The sequence below is a fragment of the Euprymna scolopes genome, chromosome 3 (genome assembly GCF_053919585.1).
Source record: "Euprymna scolopes isolate OS-2025 chromosome 3, ASM5391958v1, whole genome shotgun sequence".
NCBI lineage: Eukaryota > Metazoa > Mollusca > Cephalopoda > Sepiida > Sepiolidae > Euprymna > Euprymna scolopes.
The window spans coordinates 41,551,939-41,575,412 of record NC_136484.1 but is presented as its reverse complement, the minus strand read 5'-3'; the positions used below and the strand labels follow the sequence as shown (position 1 = coordinate 41,575,412).

Genomic DNA, 23,474 nt, shown 5'->3' with positions numbered 1-23,474 from the left:
CTTATATACCTTCTTCAGATTTGCACAAGTCATTATAAAAATATTTCCCCCTTGGAAATAGCATTGCAAATGAATACGGAAAGATAATAGACAAGACGAAAAGAGGAAGAGTGAAAAAGAAATATAAACGGCGTGAAATTGATTTCTGATGACCTAAGCAAGACCAAATATATTTTTCGTTTCTATATATTTCTTCAGGTAAACAATAGTTGAAATCAAAAAAGAAATGTAGGCACAGTTATGAATGTCAGAAAGGCAGATGAACTTTATTTATGATACTCGTTTTTTAACCTTTTTGTTTTCTTATCAAATATATAGTTATGTTGTTGAATTTTCAAAAAGAAATCTGACATATCGATAATTGATTCGAACTAGCCTATTTTTCGTTTCTCCTTTGGAATATTTTATTTCGCTTGAGTTTTTTTAATGAAATACTTATCCCGATAAAGAAAAATATTAGAGTGGACATATTTTGCCTTACTCACTAAAACAGATAAAAGGGAAGTTATTCATACAGTTCTCGAAAAAAATAAATGTGTATATATATATATATATATATATATATATATATATATATTATGCATGTCTGTGTTTGCCATGCCGCATTAATTATACGCATAATTATATGTGCTTTACAACTAATACCATCAAATATTAAAGCGAAATTTTTGAAAACTTATTTCACAAGATAATTCTATTACGAAATTAAAGTCACAAGAATTAATTTGTTTCATTTTTTTATTAACTCCAAACGATGCGAACTAGATGCAGCTATTAATATATAATTTATTTCTGATCAGTTTGAAGTTGTTTTTCAATAAATTTATTTTTTCATATAAAATAGGAGTCAGGAATCATATTACCCTCTTAGATCATTCTGATTAGTTCTGAGTAAAAGAGGTTCACGTTTTTTTATTAGTGCTCTCATTAGATATTTTGAGGTGTTTGTAAGGTCTGTGTATATATGGAAGATCTGATCATTTCTGGACATGGAGGTATCTAAGGATGTCAGTTTCGATGTAATATCAGCAAGGCAATATTTATTTCGATTTTGATTGTGTGACAGAAGTTTATGGGGGTGACTATGCCATTAAATCGGTGTTGTTTTATTAGTTAGACTACATATCTGTTCTTCCGAACAAAAAAAGATTTCTTATCGATTTCATCGAATTTGATATTTAATCAGATCAATAGTTTTTTTATTTTGATTACTTATATAATAGAATGAATCAGAGGAACAAACTATCACACACTGCCAGGTTCTCTTCCTATTAACCATGACACCATGAAGAAATCCAAAAAATTCTAATTGAAGTCAATTATATGAATTACCTTCTCCTCCTTTCTTTTTGAGAAGCAATTTTCCTTAATTGAACGTTGTTTGATTTATTTATGCAATAAATTTTCCATGGCATGTTTTATAATCTGTGTGTTAAAAACACTGGCGAGCTGGCCAAATTGATAAGATGCCAGCTACAATATGATTCGGATGTCAGTTCCTGTCTGAGGATGCAGAATCTTGTTCACATTTATTCATACCTCAAATAACGTTCCTCCCACCCCGATTGAATAAATCCTATTTCAGTCATAGAAATTATAAATGAAAGTAAAAAAAATCTCTCGTCAATGTCGGGCTGGGGCAGCTAGTAATATATATGTATATGACTCTGGTCGGGTTTCGACGCACGAGCTTCTGGCAACTAAGTTGTCCAAAATCCACTGAAGGCTTTGTGTAGGACCATCCATTTCTTTTGTGAACCACTGCTAACCTCAGTCGGTGTAAATGATTGTCACAAGACAGAACTAACAGAGTTTTCCTTCTCCAAAATGCATGTCGTAAAGACTAAAGGTGAATCTCTCCCAGTGGTTTTAATGCACCCATAACCTGGAAATTTGTACGTCCTGGTGCAATACATACAGCGCCTAGTATTTGCTAATGGTCACTCATCTGATACTGGCGATGTTCATCATTGCTTAACTTCAGTGATCTTCTAAGAATCTGTGTCAACATGATTATATATATATGTATATATATATATATATATATATATATATATATATAGAGAGAGAGAGAGAGAGAGAGAGAGAGAGAGAGAGAGAGATAAAAATAGAGGGAAAGGAAAGCTGCTTATTACATTGATAAAATGTTTTACTTTTTATCGATAAATCAATCGATGACCTTTTAAAATTTGGGTTTTTTGTTAAATACTGAATGGATAAACAAAAAATGATAATAGCAAGCAATCATTTAAAGATACTATTTTCCTTTGTCCTGAATAAAGATTTGAACATATAAAAATAATAGTAAATCATTTTCATTAAAAGATTGGCAAGGAAGAGTATTATTAGGATATGACTTTGAAGTTGAAACAACCTAATATTCCTTTTGTAAGCAAATTTATATGAATTGATAGTGTACTATACACAAACATTATATAAAACGCATATATATATATATATGAAGCATATATGCCTTTGTTCAGTCTCAAGAGACAATATACACCCTTGTAAATGTAGCTGTGTGAGGCAAAGGTTGCGCAATCACCAACTACAGCTCCCCTGAATTGACATTGCTTGTACCCAATAGTAAAGAGAGTCCCAAGAATGACTGGAAACAATGCCAAGGTAAGCATTGAGCACATACAGCGCCTGCAATTCCCAAACGGTCACCCATTTTAGTACTAACTAGGCTCACCGTTGCTTAACTTCAGTTATTTGATGGGAACGGGTGTGTCAATGCGATAATTCTGTATTATATGAAGCATACACAAATATATACATAACTGGTGCGGGAACTCCGCTATGCAAAAGATATGAACTCTTCTGAACTGTATAAATTTATTGAGTGTGTTCAGTGTACTTTTGTAGTTCGCCATCTTGGTTGCACTTACTATGATGGTTGTATATCAGTGTTCAGAATATGTGACTATGGTTGTTCAAATGAGAGAGTTCAAATAGATTTTAATTGATAGTGAGTTCAAATGGTTATTGATTAATTGGTTAGTGTTCAATTGTTTAGAGTTTAGATAGATTTGATATGGTTGGGTTCCAAAGATTCCCAACGGCTATGCAACATTATTACTGAAATAATAACGTAATACCGTAGTGTAAAGGTAATTGTTTTTGTATTTAATCTAAAAAAAAAAAAAAAAAAAAAAAATGGGCTACACCTTTTCTGAATATTGAATTATAAAAAGTTGTAACAATATGAAAATAATTGAGTGTTTTGCTTTTAGAAAGAATTTTTGGCAGATATTAATTGTTAGAAATTCCTAACCCAACAATTAAAAACAGTTAAACAGACAACGTTATGCATTTTACAAATAAAACATTAATTCCTGTTGTGGGGGACTCACCCATGCACTAAAAATGAACTTTTCTGATCTGTATAAATTTACTGAGAGTTACAACTCTCGGTGTGTTCAATGTATTTTCAGAGTCCGCCATCTTAGTGGTACTTACTACGACAATTACTCTTTGTGTATGCTGTCTTTTGTTTCAATATGTTTTATATCTTCTAACATCCTCAAGTCCGTGTTTTCCTTAGTGACCGTTCCAGGACCCAATAATCTATATATCTATAAAAGTCAACGTGTCTGTTTGTGTACATTTCCCTACGCAATAACTCTGTCAATTTTTAGTCTAGAGACTCGAAATTTGATATACAGGGTACTGAGATTTGGGAAAATCTATGTGATCGGTTTTCGGCCAGAAATTTTTCTGTTAAGGGGTCAAAGTTCAACGATTTGACCTTTAAGAACTCTACCAAACTCGTCCGACAATTTGGGGTTTAAACACTTGAAATTTTAGATATAGGTTCCTTGGATATGGACCTAACTTAATAAATCGATTTGAGCCCAAAACAATAAATGTTAAGGAGTTATAATAAGGGTCAAAGTTAAACAAATTGACCGTTTTTTGTTTTTTTTGTTTTGTTTTTTGCTCAGCATACACCTCCAAATACCCGGGCACCCATGCTAGTAATATATAAACATACGCCTATAAATATGCATGCATTTGTATGCATACAAAGCCAGATTATTATATGCATATGTAAGGTCTGAACTCTTCTGGGTACAGAAGTATATAAGGATGTCAGTTCATATGTAATATCAGCAAGACAATATTTATTAAGATTTTGATGCATGTTTATGAGGGTGTCTATGTGATAAAAGCCGTGCTTCTTAAATTGAAGTCATTTTTCTTTTAATCCCAGTATTATTTGTTCAGTTTTGATCAATTCATTCCTTGCTTAACAATTTTGCCCTAACAGTGCACAGAAAATTTATACATTTCAACGAGTACAATCAATTAATTGCTGATTAGAGAAAAAAATAAACTATATTCCTTGTTTGTATTTTTAAAGAGATGATTATCTCCCTTACTTTTAATTGATCTTGTAGTAAGGGTCCAGTGATTCAAGTAAAAATTAATCATTGATTGATAATTAGCTTGAAAATACATTCCCTATCATGTACTGATATCATCGTTCGTTTTGTGTTTCTCAGCATTAAATAATGCCAACCATTAAACTGCCTTTGTTTTGAATGAAAAACAAGACCTGATCGGAAAAAAAAAAAAAAAAGCCCCGAACACCTATTAAACAAAATGATATGCTATTTAATGACATTTTTTACTCTTGCATCTAAGATTAGGAAACTGGGAACTTTAGAGCAATTTCTAGCACACCCTTCCTAACTTCTGCTCATTGATTTAGGGGTTTTAGGTTTGTGTTGGGTTGCAAAAGAATAACAAGCGGATAGAGAGACATTTTTTTTCCATGTAATGCATTGGAATTTGTTTCCCATGTAAATAACACAAACTGAAAATTTTTGTAATTCACTGGCTAGGCTGAATCAAATATCAATTCTTAGATGCAATACTTTAATAGTCCACCTGACATATATAATATCATTTAATACTGGGACAAATATACTAACTGTATAATAAATAATTCACAAGAAACTAAATAAATAAAATAAGAAAATCAAATTAAAAATAAAAATAATTCGCCCCTACCCATCCTGTACCCACCTTTATTACCAATAAAATAAAAAATGAATAAATAAAAACTCACTATAAATAGACCAAGCCTCAATAAAGAAAACGATGACAACAACAATCGCTCCTGACGACTATCGGATGTACCGATAGAAAGCGCTTGAGAAGAATATGACTGAACAACAACTTTTCGATGCCATAATATACAATATGCCAGCCAAAAAAAAAAAAAAAAAAACATCGCTCGGCGAATTGAAAAGATATCCAACAAAATCGGAAAAAATAAGAACTCTGTGATGTTCAATCAGATGTGTTTCAATAATGACTTGCTGCCCAAAAATACAAATATATATATATATATATATATATATATATATATATATATGAGAGAAAGATATTCGATAAATGTTTTTATTTATAAAAATATTTTGGTTACATCTGTGCACACGTTTTTTATTCAATATTTAGCATAAGGCCACTGATATAAAAGACTTTGAAGAGATGAAATTCCAATATTTTTGTAACTGAAACATGTATGCCCATATGTAGCAAAATATTTGTATAAATAATTATAAAATCTATACAAAAATATAACCTTCCTTGTTATTGAGTGCTATCTTATAAACACTGAACAAAGATCCTACGAACATATATGTATATATATATATATATATATATATATATATATATATATATATACACACAACTTATATGAAAATTTAATAACCTACTGCATAGTTTTACTCGTATATTGAGTACTATTGAAGTAAATATTGAAAATTGGTGCATAACATATTATATCTCCTTTCAAGTTCCATCCTCATAAGGAATTGTCAGGCTTAAATGCATCTTAGCCTGGTGATTCCCTGTGGAAATGAAACACAGAAGATCTGTGTAGCTTGATTGCGATATATATTTTCATTACGTACTATATAAATATATTCATAGAGAGAAAGATGTTTTTCGCCATTTTTGTTTCCCCATGGAAATCAGACTTTAAAATCTGCCTTTCTTTTTCTTTCTTTCAGAACCATGAAAACCCCCGCAGCTATATAGCCACACAGATGCCGATGGCTGAAACAATTGAAGACTTTTGGCAAATGATCTGTGATCTCCAGAGCACCACCATAGTCATGCTTAATGATGAAGACTCTATGGATGAGGTGAGGGGGGCTCCTGGCCCCAACATTCTGCATCTATTTAAGCTATTAGCAGCATTAACCCTAGGCCAAGTGAATAGTAAAGCTTTTGCTAACATTTATCCAACTTTAGTTATTTTTATTTTTTTTTACACAGTGATCACCACTTATCAAGGCCCGGAAGCCACTCAGGGATAAGGGTTATTGCAAGTACATTACGTTAGTGTGGAGATTTGATGAAGTGTTTACTTAAGGGGGCAGTTCATTAGGAATTTGTTAACATTGGACTTGAAGACATCCAAGTTGTAGTCCAGTGGGAAGCAGGCAGACGGAACAGAGTTCCGCAGGCGTGCAGTTCTAACTGTTCAGTACGTCTTTGTGTACATTTTCTTTGCATTATCTAGTACTATACGGCATAATCACGTTGACACACCGGTTCTCGTCAGATCACCGAAGTTAAGCAACGTTGAGCCTGGCTAATACCAGATGGGCGACCATTTAGGAATTCTAGGCGCTGTATGTGCTCTCCGCTTATCTCGGCATTGTTTCCAGTTGTCTTGTACCTCAACTTGCCACTGGTATGCAACGATGTTTACTCAGGAGAGGCGTGGTTGGTGATTGCGCAACTCCTGCCACAAAAATTTAACGCGCAGGCACCCTTACCGTGGGTATCCATAGTCTGTCAAGACTGAAGGAAGCCTTTTTTTTTTTTTTTTTTTTTTATCTAGTACTAGCAGTCCCTACTCGGCATTGGCCGATAGTGCATCTATTTACAATTGATTTTCACCTATGACAAAAAAAAAAAAAATAGTAATTAAGAGGAAAAAACACCAAAGAAAAAGAAGTCTGTAATAGACAAATGTGAAATTACACACCGTTTTTTTTTTTAATATTGCACGTTGATTCTAAAGAAAGGGAAGTAATTCTATAATAGACAAATACAGGATTATCTCCTCTTTAAAAATGGTGGCTATAGGAAAATGAATTTAACTGGTAAATTATTGTCTGGAAAGGATGAAATATTGTTTATATAAGAAAGAACATATCAATGACGAAAATCGAGAATCCAACTGACTTTACTTTATTATATAGAAGACCTGAAGCCAATAACCATTGCTTAATCAATATATTATTTCATGTCATAAATCTACCTAAATATTTAACGATTGATTATTAGTTTATCCTGTTTTATATATAAACTAGCTGGGGTACCCGGCGTTACCCGGTGTTTTGGATGTGTGTGTGTAGGGAGGGGATAAAGTAAAGAATAAGCGCAGTAATAACCCGGTTTCAATATTTAAAAAAAAAAAGAAAGCGATGTTAAATTTTAAAAAATCGGAACCTCCCCCCCCCCAAAAAAAAAAAACAGCGAACAAACGACAGACGTGCTTAAAGAAGAAATCGGAAAAACGAACAGCACAAATAAGGGTAAAAAATGATGAACGTGTTCGGAAAAACAAAACCAAAAAACAGCAAAAAGCGCAAAAAAAAAAAGAAAATGGCATAAATAACCCTTCGATTCTGTTAAGTCTATGGTGTGTTTCACCCAGTAAAAAGCATAGAACGAAAAGGAACGTTAAAATTCCATTCCAGCTTTTTTAAGCAACTGCAAAACGAAATGAAACGAAAATGATGTTTTAAATGTTAATTTTATAAAAAAAGAAATGCAAAGAATCTTCTTTTTTTTTTAGTATAAAAATGTTGGCAAAAAAATGGTAATTAAGCAACGTAAAAGTAAGCATGGGATAAGAATTAATGTTGGTGGGAATGTCGCTATCGGTTAATTCCATGGTGCGTTTCATCCAATAGGAAGCATAGAATAGAAAGGCAAGGTAAAATTCCATTCCAGGTTTTTTAAGCAACTATGAAGTACTAAAAACCGAAACCGGCGTTCCTTCGTAAATTTCCCTTGTGAATGATCCCGCAATGGTGTAAGTGGTGACGGGGGTAGGAGGAATTAATTAAAGAGAAAAGATTTTACTACTTCCATTGATTTTAACGGATTTTGGCAGTGAACTCTCAGCAGAAAAAATATAGGAATCTACGATTATCGAGGAAGTGGAGAGGTAATAGGCCTATAACACACCTCAGATATTGTGCTGCAGTTTGTGCATATTACATTCACATGAAATGTCTTAATTTTTAATCCTATTAAGGTCAAAATCAGAAGGGAAAAATGGGTTCATTTTATATATATATATATATATATATATATATATATATATATATTAAAATTATCACATACAGACAACTATGTAATATCAACCTTGGAGAAAGCGAACACACAATAAATACAGCAACTTATTGCATGTTTTATTAATCTCTGCTTGGCATGTACTTGTATTAATGCCCCTCCCCTTTAGAAGAATGATAATTTCTAAAGCGTCTCCTTCTGTACAAGAAGCATATACATTCATAAACTATTGGTGAATCTCAAAAATAGCTCTCTTATTAAATTTGTTCCCGGTGTTCACGAGTGACAGTGGAAGAAACCATGAGTATCAGAGTAAAACAAATCGAAGTAAAATGATTCATTCCCATAAATATGAATAAGCAAACATAATCGAACAGGATTAGATATCAAAATATATATTAAACTTGATTGGAAATACACCTTTTTATATTTTAAGGACATAGGACAATATTTGCCATAACTGACTTGTGAAACATAATAAAATATTTTGTATTCAAAAGTTATTACTGCAAAAATGATGAATAGACTGATGCTATTTTATCCATAAGATGATCTATCTCTGTGGAGTAAAAGTTTCTTCTGGATAATCTGTATATCTATAAAAGATATATATCTATAATCTGTATATCTATAATGTGTGTATGAGGATACTTCTCAAACAATATACTCAACGAATATTTGATCTAGAAACTTGAAGTTTGGTATACAGGGTATTCAGATATGTGGAAAACTTTTATCGGTTTTCATCCGGGAAAAAAGGGCTGCTAAAGGGTCAAAAAATTAAAAAAGTTGATACTTGTGGGTCATCAAATTTTTATTTGTCAACTTTTTCACGACAATGCATGCATGGTTGCGGAACATGAAAGCTTCCATATGTTAACTATAAGTTGATTTGAAAACAGTTTAAGAGATTGTTGCAAGCTGTTTTAATGGTTATCGTACTTTACTCATTGTCTTCAGGTTTGGTTTCAATCTCAGCTTGAGCATTTTTTTTTTTTTTTTTACTTAGAAATGAACGGTTTAGAAAAACCATAATACTCGCATGCACATGTCTCACTTTCTTCCCGTTTTTACTTCATATTTTTTAAAAGGAATTTAACATTGTTTAATACCGATAGTATTTGTGTTTGTAATAAGAAATCTGCATTAATTAAAATATAACATTTATGTGTATTTTACAACCGAGCAACGCCGAATTGCCTGCTAGTATCTTTATAGAAGTCTAAACATCTCATATCTAAGTCGACTATGTTATGCAGCTTTCCCTTCAGTTTTTGGACTGAAACTAATATCTATCCAGTCACTTGACTAGATCAGCCAATCAACTATTCGCCATGCTCACACTGGCTTAGTTGACCTGAGAGTCAAGCCTTGTCTATCAAGCTAAATAACCCTGAAAAACATTACTTGTGACCCAATATTTATCACTCGGACATAAATAAATCTACATAACTTAGTTTTAAAACCAGGATTCGTACTTTTATAAGATAACTTACAAAGCAATCAATCGATATATTCTTATAGTATTTGTTTTGAATCTCTTAATCTTTCTTTAACAAAACTTCAGCAAATTGTTCTGACCTATGAGTGAACTGTCTCCAACACGTCTGACTAAACTATGGTGAACTCTTGCAGAAACCAGGATTTGTAATAGGCGAGGGTCACACCTTAAAAGAATCAAGTAGAATATTCATGCATTCTTTTTTTTTTTTTTTTCAACCTTAATCTTGTTTATAACATTCGTTTTCCTCTCACATTAAAAAGCATGATGGCTTAGCCATTATAAATTAGCAATCTTGACATCACACTTCTGCCTAATTATCCTATTCATATTTAATCAGCGGAAATTAGTTACATTAGCTACATCCATAATTTCTTTCTCATCAAGTTCACCAAAGATCAACAGAATGTCTGCAAATTCATCGAATATAAAAAGTCAGGAAGATTTTAATGAAAGTTGATAGATTAATGAGAACATAAATTCAAAATGGCGTACACTCGAGAATCATTTAGTATCTTTTGTTTCTTTCCATTTCTTAATTAATACAGAGTATATATTTAACATCTCTACGGGACGTTAGACAAAAGATCAAGTGTAGGTTAGCTAAAAGTGTTTCGATGAAAATAACTGGATTCGAACCTGGCACACCCAGGTTTCCAGTTCATATGTTAACCCCTTAAGCAATAGAGAATAAATATATAACGGCCATTGTGTAATGGTTAGTGTTTATTAAACGACTAAGAAACAGAAATTCAATCCTCAGTAAAATCATAAGACTCAAAATATGGATTTGATGCTGCCTTGCTAAACAATCAGCATCATAATTGTATAATCAAGGGTAAGAGAAGTAATCCAGAGAAAGGAGGGATAGCCTCCCTTACATCTCAGTGTAGTAACGAATAAAACAGGAGCCTGTGGATCGCCATTAATTATTAACAATCCATTTTATTTTATTTAAGGTAAACTGAAGTATTAAACATCATGGAGTATTAGGCACCTAATTAGGTATCCTTCACAAACCTTTCTATAGCATTATTATGACACTTGTGGGGGAATAAATGCCAAAATTGTCTGATTACTGAAAAAATCATTAGCCTTGCCTGTGAAAAGTAGCATTTACTGAGCCAACCAAATGTAATCATTTTGTGTCAAGTTCAGAAGCTATTTTCCTTACAGATTTGTAGCCATTTGGAAACCGAGTTTAAAACTTTTGATTCCAGAAAAGCAATTCCACAAAACTTTTTTAAGTCACTTGTAAACTGTTCCTGTGCATCTGAAGCACTATTATATATCAGAGTTAAGCGCTAAATTTTTTACACTTGATTTAAGTCAGATTTTTATAGCTTTTTTTTTAACATAGGAATCACCATTTATCAAAGCTCGGAGGCCACTCGAGTATAAGGGTTAATGGGTATACATTAGTCATTGTGTAGTAAACATAAGTAGGGGGAATTTTGTAAATTAGATTACTTAGGGGGGGGGACGGTTCATCAAGAACTTGTTTACGTTGGACTTGAAGACAATCAGCTTTAAAGTGTGACAAGGTAGTTTCTATCCAAAGCTTATCAAATGTAATCATGATTTCTGCACACATTTTAAAATCTTCTGCAAAATTCAACTTGCCATGGTGAATGCCTTTAGTATGTCGGTTGCTTCGAACTAACACTCATTTAAGTATCCAATAGTTTATTTGTTCCAAAAAATATATTGATCTTTGGAAAAAAAAAAATTGTGATGGCTAATGTCCTATCCCTGTATTTTTTGGAGGGAAAAGAGTTGAAAACCACAGTGATGTAAATAATGAGAAACACGATTTTATGAATTAAGTTTGATCTATTTTTACTATTTAAGAACTTGTATAAAAATGACAAGCTTGTAATAACAAGACTGCAATTACTGATAATAATATGCGAGTACAGACACACACATACATTACGGGTGAGAATAACAAGGAATCTGATTGGTTAACTAGTTAGACTAAACATCATATAAAAACACTTGATAACACAAGTTCTATGCATTTTAGCCTGACGATTCTCAACAGAGAGGAAATACAGAAGCCTATGTATAGCTTAATTGCCATAAACATATTTTCACAACTTATATATATATATATATATATATATATATATATATGGCAATTAACATGCACAGAATTTTCCACGTTTCATCCATGCTAGGATTTGTTAGGCTTATTTTGAAACAGTGTTCAAAACTTTTACTCCAGAAAAGCAATTCCACAAACTTTGTTAAGTCACTTGCAAACTGTTCCTGTGCATTTGAAGCCTGACGAATATTCTGCGTAGCTTAATTGCCATATATATTTTTATAACATACTACCTAGCTCTACCCACGAATTGAGCACTGTTGAAGTAAATACTTCAAGTTTACGCATAAAATTATACTTTCTTATATTAATTTATGTGATTACATGATGTAGTCATATATATATATATATATATATATATATATATATATACACATATGTATTCTGCTCCAGACTTTTCGTTATCAATTTCCATTAGCAATTCTGTACATATTATAGGTACTTCCATTACATATAAGTTGGCTTTTATTGTCCATTAGTCATCCGTTTATATGTAACCTTTACACCAGGCGGCATAATCAGCTTTGTACTTGTGACACGGATGAGACTTGCAAAGTCATATTCATGATAAGAGACTCATTCAAACGTCAGAAAAGATGAGTCGATAAAGACTTGCTGCCAAGAATCTTTGGCCGATGAGAGATTTGCATTGCTTTAGTTGATGTTAAAAAGTGCTGTCATCTGCCAAGTTGATGGGCGTTTCCTGCTGCAGAACAGCAGGTTAAAAAAAAAAAAAAAAAAAAAGCGTCCCATGCTGGACTCGCCACTGTGAGACTTACTCATAGTTATGTAAGTGACAGAGAAGAAAGATCACGTGCATCTGTGAGACCATCGGCAAGAAGGGAAACAGTCTCTCCGTCTCTTTTTCGATTTTATTAACTTGAAGACAGACAAACAAACAGAACTGTAATTGAAAAAAAAAAAAGGTGGTGTCGACAAATAAAAGCGTCTTGAATTGGAAAATTAAAGAATAAACGGATAAACTGCTTTAGAAATTCATTAGAAAGAAAAAGAAGAAAATAAATTTTTTTTTTTTTTGCATCTAAAAGCTTGTTCTAAAGTAGTTTATCTGTACTGTGTTTCTTAGGGGACTTCCCCAGAACTCTAAGGATCTGAAAAAAGGTTTCTATGAACGTTTGACTTTTTATTTAAATATGCAAATCACTCCAGACAAGGCATGAAGCCACTTGATGCAAGGAGTTAAAAACTAATAATATTAAAAAAAAAAAAAAAAAAGAACTACCACTTCAAGAGTTATATCTAGTCAACAATAAGTGTTACATCTATAAATTCCGGTCCTGAAAAACAGCAATTTCTTCCTCTTTGTCAGAAACATCGCTCATAGAATGTGAGGACTAGAAAACAAAATAAGGTAACTGATGTCTTTGTAGACAATATTTTAGATTATTTTCTTTCGACATATGGTGTGTTCTTTTTTAACAATTAACTTTGTAGAATTGTACGATTACCACTAATGGTGTGCTGTACTTGCTAAAGAAATGCATGTGTTTTAATGCTTTCAATGTATCTAGGATTTTTGTTTTTTACATTTTGGTAATGGCGATATCTTGCTTTTAAGTCTTTGCAAACGAAAAATCAGTCGACTTTTAAAAGTGGTTCTATTTTTAGTTACTATATTCAGCCTTTATTGTCACGTTGTGTGCTTGATCAGATCTTGTCTAATTGTAAAAAAAAATTCAGATGATAATTCTGAAAGATAGAAAATATAAATCAATTAACATGTCATCTAGTTAAAAAATGTCCTCAAATATCTCATGTGCTTTCTGTGTATATGTAAACAGTGAATATACATCACGCAAGAATTCAACTGGTAAGCTTTTAATGAGGTTTGCAGCTATGTTGTTAATTTGAAGCGACATATCAATTTTTGTCATTCTCTTCATCTCACAAGAGATGAAGAGAGAGAATCAGCACCAGATAACCCACCTACCTGATGTGCATACAGCTTGTCCTACTGTTTTTATATTTTACAAGAGATGGTCAGGCTTGAGTTGGATAATCAAGTTAACTTTCCCATCATATATCTACAGATCTAATGATAAAAAAGTAGAAAAGATAAAAAAACAGGTCTATCTAGCGTAGAAGAAGACCTACTAGGAAGTTATGAAACAAAGAGAGAGACAGACAGACAGACAGACAGACAGACAGACAGAGGAGGGGGTAGAGTGATAAAGAGAGAATTATTTGATGCATTAGCAATATTGTAGTTATGATGTATATAGCAACCACCTAATGACTTTTCGCAGGAAGGAAACACGAACACCTCTGTATAGCTTACTTGCTATAGTTATGTTTTCGTAATACTACTAAATTCCCCCTACGTATTGAGCATTGTTGAAGTAAATACTGAATATATTGAGATATTGTGGGTGTCCCGACTTATGGGAGTCAAGTTTTGAAAAAAAGAAGACTACACAGGCACTATTAACTAAAGCTTGGCCGCCATTAAACTGACTCGCAAGTCTTGTTTATTTCTGAGCTTATCCAAGGTTGATAATTCTTTAGGATTATGTCCCTTTAACTGTAGACATTACAGCCTCTCCTTCTTGGTGGAATGAATTTCCTTTTCTTGTGGGTGTGGGTTGTACTCACTCTCAGAGTTAGACTGACTTTTCTCCCCTATGGAATGTGTTTGTTACTCGCTTTAGCAGCAAGAGTTTCTAGTGATTTGGTGATTTCCTCTCTGCAGTTATCATACTGCCCTTTAATTTTGTAACTGTATAAGGGATTGGGGTTGTATGGTGGTAACAGCTTTTGTCTGATCAAGACTGTCACGTAGGCAGAGGAGTGTTGGTCTCCTGTTTTGTCTGCATAGCCTTTCATCTTTCACTTTCCTTCAGAATCATTTTCTTTTATGCTATCATGTACCTATTTACTATGCCTCCCCACGGGACAGAGTTAGACACCAGGGTCGTTTTTTAACGTGGAGAAAAGGTACAAAAATAAAAATTGTCTCAGTCGTGAAGGATTTCTCCTCCACCGAAAGAGAACAAGAAATAGAAGCGCAGCATCTGAAGAACAGATACTACACTTTGATCTTGTAGCGACCCTGGTTTCTCAATATTATCCGGTAGACCAATGTTCATTTTCCTGCCAGTCCAGGCCTCAAAAGCAGAGATTTTTGTGGTTGTACGGGGGGGGGGGGGGGGCTCTATATTGTCTTAAAGAATGAGGTAGCTGAGGTTTCCAGTTTGGGACTTTCCACTGTAGTAGCGAGTATACATATTTCTTTAGAGTACGCATAAATCACCCCACCTCTCTATTTGCCTCAGGCCAAAGAAGTGTGATTCTTGTGTGTTTGAAATCTGCTTACACAGCAAAATCTCTAAAATCATGTCCTTGAAATGGGGGATCATTATCAGACTAACACGGTTGGATACCCTTGCCTGACAAAGATCATATTGAGGCAGGGGATGAAACCCTCTTTCTGCTGATTGTTTTCCTCCTACTCATAACTTTGGTCTTTTCAAGATTATCACAAAGAAAGAAGATGCTTAATCTTATTTTGTTCTTTTTAGAGCCTTTTTCTCAAGTGACTTTTGCTTTTCTGGAGTGACTTCCATAAAATCAAAAGCAAATCTATGTATCAATTTTGTTTGAAATCACTGTAAATCAAAGAATTGTCACATTCTAAAGGAATTTTAAGCCTTTATGTAATAAATTATATATTTTAATTTCATAAAAATCTGTCGAACTTAAAGTTTGAGCCAAAGTAGAGGCATTCGCGTAGTACCATCATTTTTTTTTTTTTATAGCAAGAATATAAATTTTATTTTATTTTTTTTTTTGATAGCATTATAACTAAGTTATTTGATATGATAGAGGCACGTTCGAAATAATTGTTTCTGTTCAAACCTATTAATTCAAGCCATTATATAAAAATAATTTTATAAAATCAACAGTAAGTTCTCTACAGTGCAATGTAGACTAGAATATATTATGGACTAAGTCATTGTGGGGAGGCATGTGAAGCTTCTTCCCGGTGCACTACGATGGGTCCCCAACTAGAGCAGGTAATCAATCGATTTGATTGAAAAATTAGCGATTTCACTGATTTAAATGACAATAAAAATATGGGAGTGTGAAACATTCTTTGATGATCATTTGATCCTAGGCAACGTTGGGTCTCCCTGCTCGTAATATTATAATAATATATATATATATATATATATATATATATATATATATATATATATAATATTACGAGCAGGGAGACCCAACGTTGCCTAGACCAAGCTTTCATAAAAAACACTGGACTAGCTACCACTACTATCAAAAAATTTCCACACTCTTTATTTGTGCCTGAATCTAAATGCAGCTTCCAGGAATAAATCTTCTTTCCTAGAACTGACCGCTTAATGCACCTTATTCCACTGACCTGCTTCCCAGCCGACTACGATATTGTAACCTTCAAAATCCAATGTAAACAAGTTATTGTTGAACTGTCTTCTTAAATAATACAAAGTCTACCTAATCTAATCATTAACAATTACTACACTACCACCTTACATTCATTAACCGTTGTCCTCGAGTGGCCTTAGTTAAAAAAAAAAAAAGAAAAGACTCTTCCGTCCAAATATAACAGCAGTACTCTATACAATGTCTGATAGTAGATATGTAGAGATCATCATCATATTGTATAAATTCGAAAATTCTATTGTTGGCATTAGTTTTCCTGATATTTTTCTAGTCCGAATTCTTTCTAGAAAGACATTGAGTACTTACAGGAGGGGCCACAAGAAAGTTGCCAACATCCTATGTGAAAGTGATGTTTGCGGAACGAACTGGCTTCGAACTTGGAACACCCAGGTCGTCTGTCGGTTTTGTTAACTACTTGACCACTGTCACCTTCAATCTTTAAAGATAAAAAATAGTTAAGAGTAATCTCTCCTTTTCTCATTGTATGTTAGTTTTCCCCTCACTCTTATTATATACTAATCTGGGCGCTCGGCGTTGCCCGGGTGTTTGGAGGTGTGTGTTGAAAAAAAAAAAAGGTTGTAGTAGGCAGGCAGGCTCGAACCCGTACTGCAAAGAAGGAAAAGAATGTGAAAAAAAAGTGACGTCTTTGCTGTTGCGCCCATCGCCAAACCGGAAGTGAGGTAGGTTTAAATTAAGGCCAGACAATCGAAAAGAGATAACTTTCGAAAATATTGGTGGAAAAAGGGGCCCGCTTCCTATAGAAAAGTGCCCAGTTGAGGGTGAAGCAATTAATGTTTTTGACCGATTTTTCGATATTTGTCGTCCTAAGGGTCGAGCTTCCAAACGATACAGATCTCGTGAAAATCCGTCGCCTCGGTCGAACATTTTAGGCAGACATACATATATACATTTAAACAGAGGTGAGATTTATATTATAGATGCTTTCTATTCCCCTTACAGATTTAATACAGAATTAGCCTCTGTACTCCGTATATATTTGTGTGTACATGGTTATTCAATCATGCCATTTCCGACTTTGTTTTTTAAAGCTTTTAAAAGCTTCATTTCCCTTTTCTGAACATGAATGATTTTTTTCTTTCCCAAGGACATTTTCTCATCGAAGCCATTTTCTCTAATCCCCACTTAGGTTTTAAGTCATTCTATTTGTTGTCTTGTGCAGTATAGCAAATTATCTTGTATACTTAATAACCCTTGTAGCTTGTCTTACAGACCTGCTGTAGATACTGGATGGACAATGGAGACGAAGAATTTGGACATATCACCGTCCATAACAGCGAGGTTCAAATAAAGGAGGACTTTATCGAGAGAACTTTGTTCATCCACAACAATGAAACGGTAAGATTATACAAAAATAAATTCCTTTATTTTTACTTATCGCGACTATTTGTGTTTCTTTTATCTTCTATTATCCATGCTTCTTTCAATGTCTGGCATTCAACCCATTTTTAAAGTTGTCTATATGGTTGCATGATACCAAAATAAGATGTAGACTCATCACGTAAGCAGCTGGAGTTTTGTTGTGTAGATAAGACGTAACAGTAGTAGACGTCACAGTCATGTTTATCTTGTCTTTTCCTTTTTGCTGCAGCAATGTTCTTTTTATTTTTATATATGATGCTATCTGATCAGGCTGTCGGAAGAAACTTACTTCCTGACAACAAATATTGATGCTATTTTGGGGTTCCCCCCCTTTCCCTTTACAGAACATGATTGAGTTTTGCAAAGTCTAAAGCAAAAGCAACAATTTTTATCTAAAAATATTTTTTCCTTACTTTTTTGCAAAACTCAATCACGTTCTGTAAAATCTAAAACAAAAACAATTACACTCTGCCAAACAACCAAGCAAAACACCATGGATAAATATTTGAAGATATAAAGACATTGAAGCTTAAATTTTTTTATCAAGATGACTGGATATCAGATTAAAGAACTTGAAAAAGGTTGGTATGTTGTGAAACAAATCAACCAAACCAAACACCATGGATAAATATTTGAAGATATAAAGAATTTGAAATTAAAAATTTTCGATTTGTGTTACTATACACATAGATTGTAAAAAGTTGTCAAAAAACAAATGTATAACAAATAAATGTTACCAAAGGCAAGATAAGTTACTGTTCTACCTATCCGCAAAATGGTTTTAGTGATTTTACTCACTTTAAAACGTGTAATCGCTTTGAAAATCATAGTGTTTATCGGTATATTTGAAAAAGCAAAAGGGTGGTGTGCTCGGTGTTGAATACGGTAAATTTGGGAAAATGAGTTCAAACTAAATAATTATACAAAATACTGCTAAAAACTCACTCAATATATGTTACCGTGATATAGGCGGACATATATTCGGTGGATTTCTATGCCACGGTAACATACATTGAGTGAGTTTCTAACAGTATTTTGTATAATTATTTAGTTTGAACTCATTTTCTCAAACTTATCGTACTCAACAGCGAGCACACCGCCATTTTGCTTTTACAAATATACTGACAAACACTATGATTTTCGAACCGATAACACGTTTTAAAGTGAGGAAAACCACTAAAAACTTTTGCAGATAGGTAGAAGAGTAAAGACAACATTGCCAATGCTTTCAGGAGAATCACCAGAGAAGATCTACAGGCAGTATCTGCAAACGTTGTTAAACCTGCCCAGAAATGCCTAGATGTCAACGGGGGGTCACTTTCAGCATCTTTTATAACATTACAGGTAATTTAAACAATGCTGCAAGTAATTTAAATAATAAAAGAATGTTCCGCCTCTTTATTACATTTTATGGGCTAGTTTTAAGTAGGGCACTCTGTACAACAGACCAAATACAAGTAAATAAATATGATCAGCAAAAACAACACAGATAAATAGATGAACTACAAAAAAAAAAAAAAAAATTGGACTAGGAATGAAGTACTATTACAAAGGCAGGCCCCACAAAATAGATGCTTTTTACATATATAGAACTGGGAAATATTGTTATTGATTTTCCAAATACACATTGTAAACATTAAATCCATATAAATAAACCAAGATAGATGTATGTATGCATGTATGTGTGAAAATATTTAACTGATAAACTCTTAAACTACTAATCACATAATACTGAAATTAACAGGAAATAGTAATCATTAGGGCTGGGACAACAGCATATTCTTTTCATTGTTTTGACTCTCGAGTGTGGATCTGTTGATATCTTCTATGCTTTTATATAGAGGGATGTGGTTTTCGGTTCATAAACTGTCTGTGTCGGATATATACTCGAGAGTCAAAACAATGAAAAGAATATTCTATTGTCATAGCTCTCGCAATCATACACCAAGGATGGTTTATAACGAGTAAAATCTTTGTTTGGATGGATGCTTTTACCCCTGTCCTCAGATTTTTATCTGTAGAGTTATTTAAAGGATAATGTCTATCAAAACAATCCAAAGATTATTCCGGATTTGAAAGATACCATTACAACTCATATAGTCGTATGCAAACCTGTTTACAATGTAGATGTGACTATTTGCTGCATGTCATTGAACGACGATAAATCAAAGACTCTTTGACACTCATGAATCAATTCTGGTTAACAAGTTTGGTGTAGATAAGAGGTCTCCAAAGTTTCCAAACAAGGGGTCATATTACTGACTTTTTAGAGCTACATGGGCCAAAAACAAAAAATGAACTGGGTGTGTTTTAAACCGTTTTGCTTATTTGGCTTTACTTTTTAGTGAAACTGGTTTTCTAAAATTTCATTCTTTTTATCATTTTCTTAAAAAGAAAAACTACCACACTATTTTCACATATTTTCGTTTTCTGTAATTTTTCATGAATATTTTTATGTTTTTTGGCCCCTGATGACTGATGTCTCACAAGCAGGAATTTTATACTCGCTAAGGATGTCCTCAAGACTCGAGTTTCGCCTTCATTTGGCCTAATCAGTTGGACACATCCAAACTCGGGATTTGAAACCTGAGCCTCTTGCATGCGAGTCGAGTACTCTTTCAACTGAGCAAACCACCACACACACAAGAAAATCTGTTAACTAACACAGATCAAGCAAACCGCGGCAAAAATCCGACAATGGAATGAATCTATTCATCTCGAACAAGAGATGTGATCATCACGATCAACCCTAACCCAAGCCGATGTCTCACAAATAGAAATTTTATACTCGCTAAGGATGCCCTCACGGCAAGCTTATCTAGCAAGCAATCAGAAATAGAACCTTGAGAATGTGAGAGAATATACAATTATTTCCACAGCCAGACAACGTCGCAGGCTCACAGTGTGAACTGCAACATTTTCTCAAACGTAAAAACACACTTGTAAAGTGTTGATCTTTGCGTTTTGAGACCTCCGGGTGTAGACTAACGTTTATCAATAGTAAATGTGTTTAAACGGCAGAAAAATAAATCATGAATATTTTTAGGATAACCCTGTATTGTTTAGAGTGCTTAATTTTAAAGTATTTATTTTTTGATCCCAGAACTTCAAAAGTTTTTCGCGCATTATACCTCACACAAATTAATTTATTAACCTTTTTTCTATGATTCTCTTCAGCGTTTATTAATTTTGGAATATTTGAACCGTTTCCAATTCTTTTGACCAATTTTAACTTTTGGCCTTTTTATTAATTGGGTTTTTCTAACAACACCTGTATCTTTTTTTTATCCTCTTGATTTCTACGTTTGAACGCTTTTTAAAATCTGCTGGTCATACTAATGGATTTCTGTTAAAAGCGTTAACATTATTACCTCTTCAAAGAGAACTTACGCTTTTAATCCTGTCCGTTTATCAATTTGTTGGTGGTTTAGGATTAGAGTTAGCAAGATAAAACATAAATCATGATGCAGAACAAGTAGAAAAATAAGCCTGAGCCTAAGTTATTTTTATATCCTTCATTGCTTTATTCCTGGTTGATACTAACTTCCACCTCAGATTTGACAAAACTCAATCATGTTCTGCAAAGCCAAAATCAAGAACTTTCCTCTCCATGTCAACCAGACACTACGAATAAATATTCAAACATATAAAGAACTTTAAGCATCCTTTACCAAAATGACCAATTCGGCATTAAATAACCCAAAAAGGGTTGCTATGCCGTAAAACAAAACAACTAGTGATGGGACGATTCCAATACTTTTCCCGATTCCGATACAATTACCAATTTCGTACTAAATTACTGATTCCAATTCAGATTCTTTATAAATCTTTATATATTTAACTATAAAAGTGCTATTTTGTCCCAATTACTGTAAAAACACGTCTTAAATGTCCTTATATTTTCTTAAACATGAAAATACACTTGTTAGGGGAAGGTGATCTAGAGATTTTAGTCTTACTGAAAGTTTAAATCAATAAATATTTATTATTTTATTATTACTACAAACAGCGGAAAAATTTTCTTAAACCAAAATCAAATAAAAAAAGATAATTTAAGGAATCGGTTTTGGCATCGGAAAATTGACAATTTTTTCAGATTCCGATATCCCAAAAAGCTCCGATTTTTCCAATTCCAATTAATCGTCCCAACACTAAAAAAAACAAAAACAAAACCTACATCAGAAATATCTCTCAAACAAAATAGCCTATCCTTCATGGTTTGGTTAGTATATGTTAGCCTATCCTTCATGGTTTGGTTAGTATATGTTAGCCTATCCTTCATGGTTTGGTTAGTATATGTGGCAGTGTTTACCAGTTTTTAACAGTACGCATGTATGATAGTGTACTGATATTGCTGCATATAGAATAGAAAAGGAGAATTCCTGTGACAGGTAAAGTAACTCTCAGCCTGGTCTTGCTACATACACAAACAAAACCATAAAACAAATAAGAAGTATAAACAACATAGGATTCAAGAATACAGATCTTAGCATCATGACTTTTTTTGATAGTCAACATCGGCATCCTGCAAAGTTGGCCCTTTTTATTTCAGGCGACAAAATACAACAGACAAAATACAGGTGAATAAATATGATCAGAACAAACACAGATAAAGAAATGGACTACAAAGAGATGGGACTAGGAATGAAGTACTATTATAAAGGCAGGACCCACAAATAGATGCTTTTACACATAAAATTCAGAAATTTTGTCATTGATTTTCTAAAAACACATTTTACACATTAAATCTATATAAATAAACCAGTAAGTGCATGTATGTATGTATGTATGTGTGTGAAAATATTTAATTGATAAACTCTTAAACTATTAGGCAGATAACACTGCAATTAACAGAAAATATTAATCATCCACAAATAATAGTTTATAACGAGTAAAATCTTTGTTTGGATGGATGGATGAATGACGTGTACAGAAAGATGTCGGCAAGTTGAAATGCAAAATGTGCGTTTCATCTTGCCGGCATAGTTCTATTACTTTTGTGCAAATTAATCCATAGCTGTAAATGGTTTAATTTGCGCTCAAACAGAAGGGAAGGCGTCTGGAGTGCTAACTGTTTTGGTTTCGATCCTAGCTGATGGCATCCAAGTAAATTTTTTTAAAAACTTTTGTAATCACTACTATATATTAGGTACAATATAATATTCAATAGAGAATTGACTAATAATAAATACGAAATCTGCATGAATTAAAATATATTTGAGCATATTTTACGACCGGCAAGGTCGCCCCCACCCCCATCGCTAGTATTTACAATAAAGAATATTGATTTGTTTCAATTGCTTATAGCTCAGAAACCAAGAGTTTCTTCGCCTATTTTCACCAAATCTCGAAATTATGTGAGTGATTTTCCAAGCAGACTGTAGTTTCTATAATTATACACGAGAAAATTATGAATCCAAATTTATCCTCGAGTGAGTCAAATAGCAGATAATTTTACTTTGATGCCAAACGAGTAAGAATAAAAATGATTTTGTTCTTCTCCTTGATATTCATAATAGCTAAACGTATGAAGTTATCCTGTCAGATGTTAGAATTAAGACTCAAATAGCATCGCATCTGACCATTTAATTTTTTCCTCATCATTTATCGCACCCCACTCTTTTCCAGCATTTTCTTTTTTGCAATACCAAGATTCCTCAATTTTAGTTTGTTTGGAAAAATATTTCGGTTAGAAAGATTGTTAGAATGAAA

General features: G+C 33.1%; 1 protein-coding gene and 1 pseudogene across 9 annotated transcripts in view; both read left to right on the top strand.

Moving 5' to 3' along the window:
- Nucleotides 1-23,474, top strand: part of LOC145254621 (receptor-type tyrosine-protein phosphatase epsilon-like) — a 732,106-nt gene that overhangs the window by 680,031 nt on the left and 28,601 nt on the right. For 7 of the 9 annotated variants that reach the window (XM_080113291.1, XM_080113282.1, XM_080113247.1 and 4 more), the window contains 2 exons: nt 6,030-6,164; nt 17,601-17,738. In XM_080113291.1, the coding sequence (XP_079969417.1) occupies nt 6,030-6,164; nt 17,601-17,738 (273 nt within the window). The remainder of the gene's footprint in view (nt 1-6,029; nt 6,165-17,600; nt 17,739-23,474) is intronic. The other 2 variants (XM_080113273.1, XM_080113239.1) reach the window with 1 other exon arrangement.
- On the top strand, nt 6,547-6,663 carry LOC145263688 (5S ribosomal RNA; annotated as a pseudogene).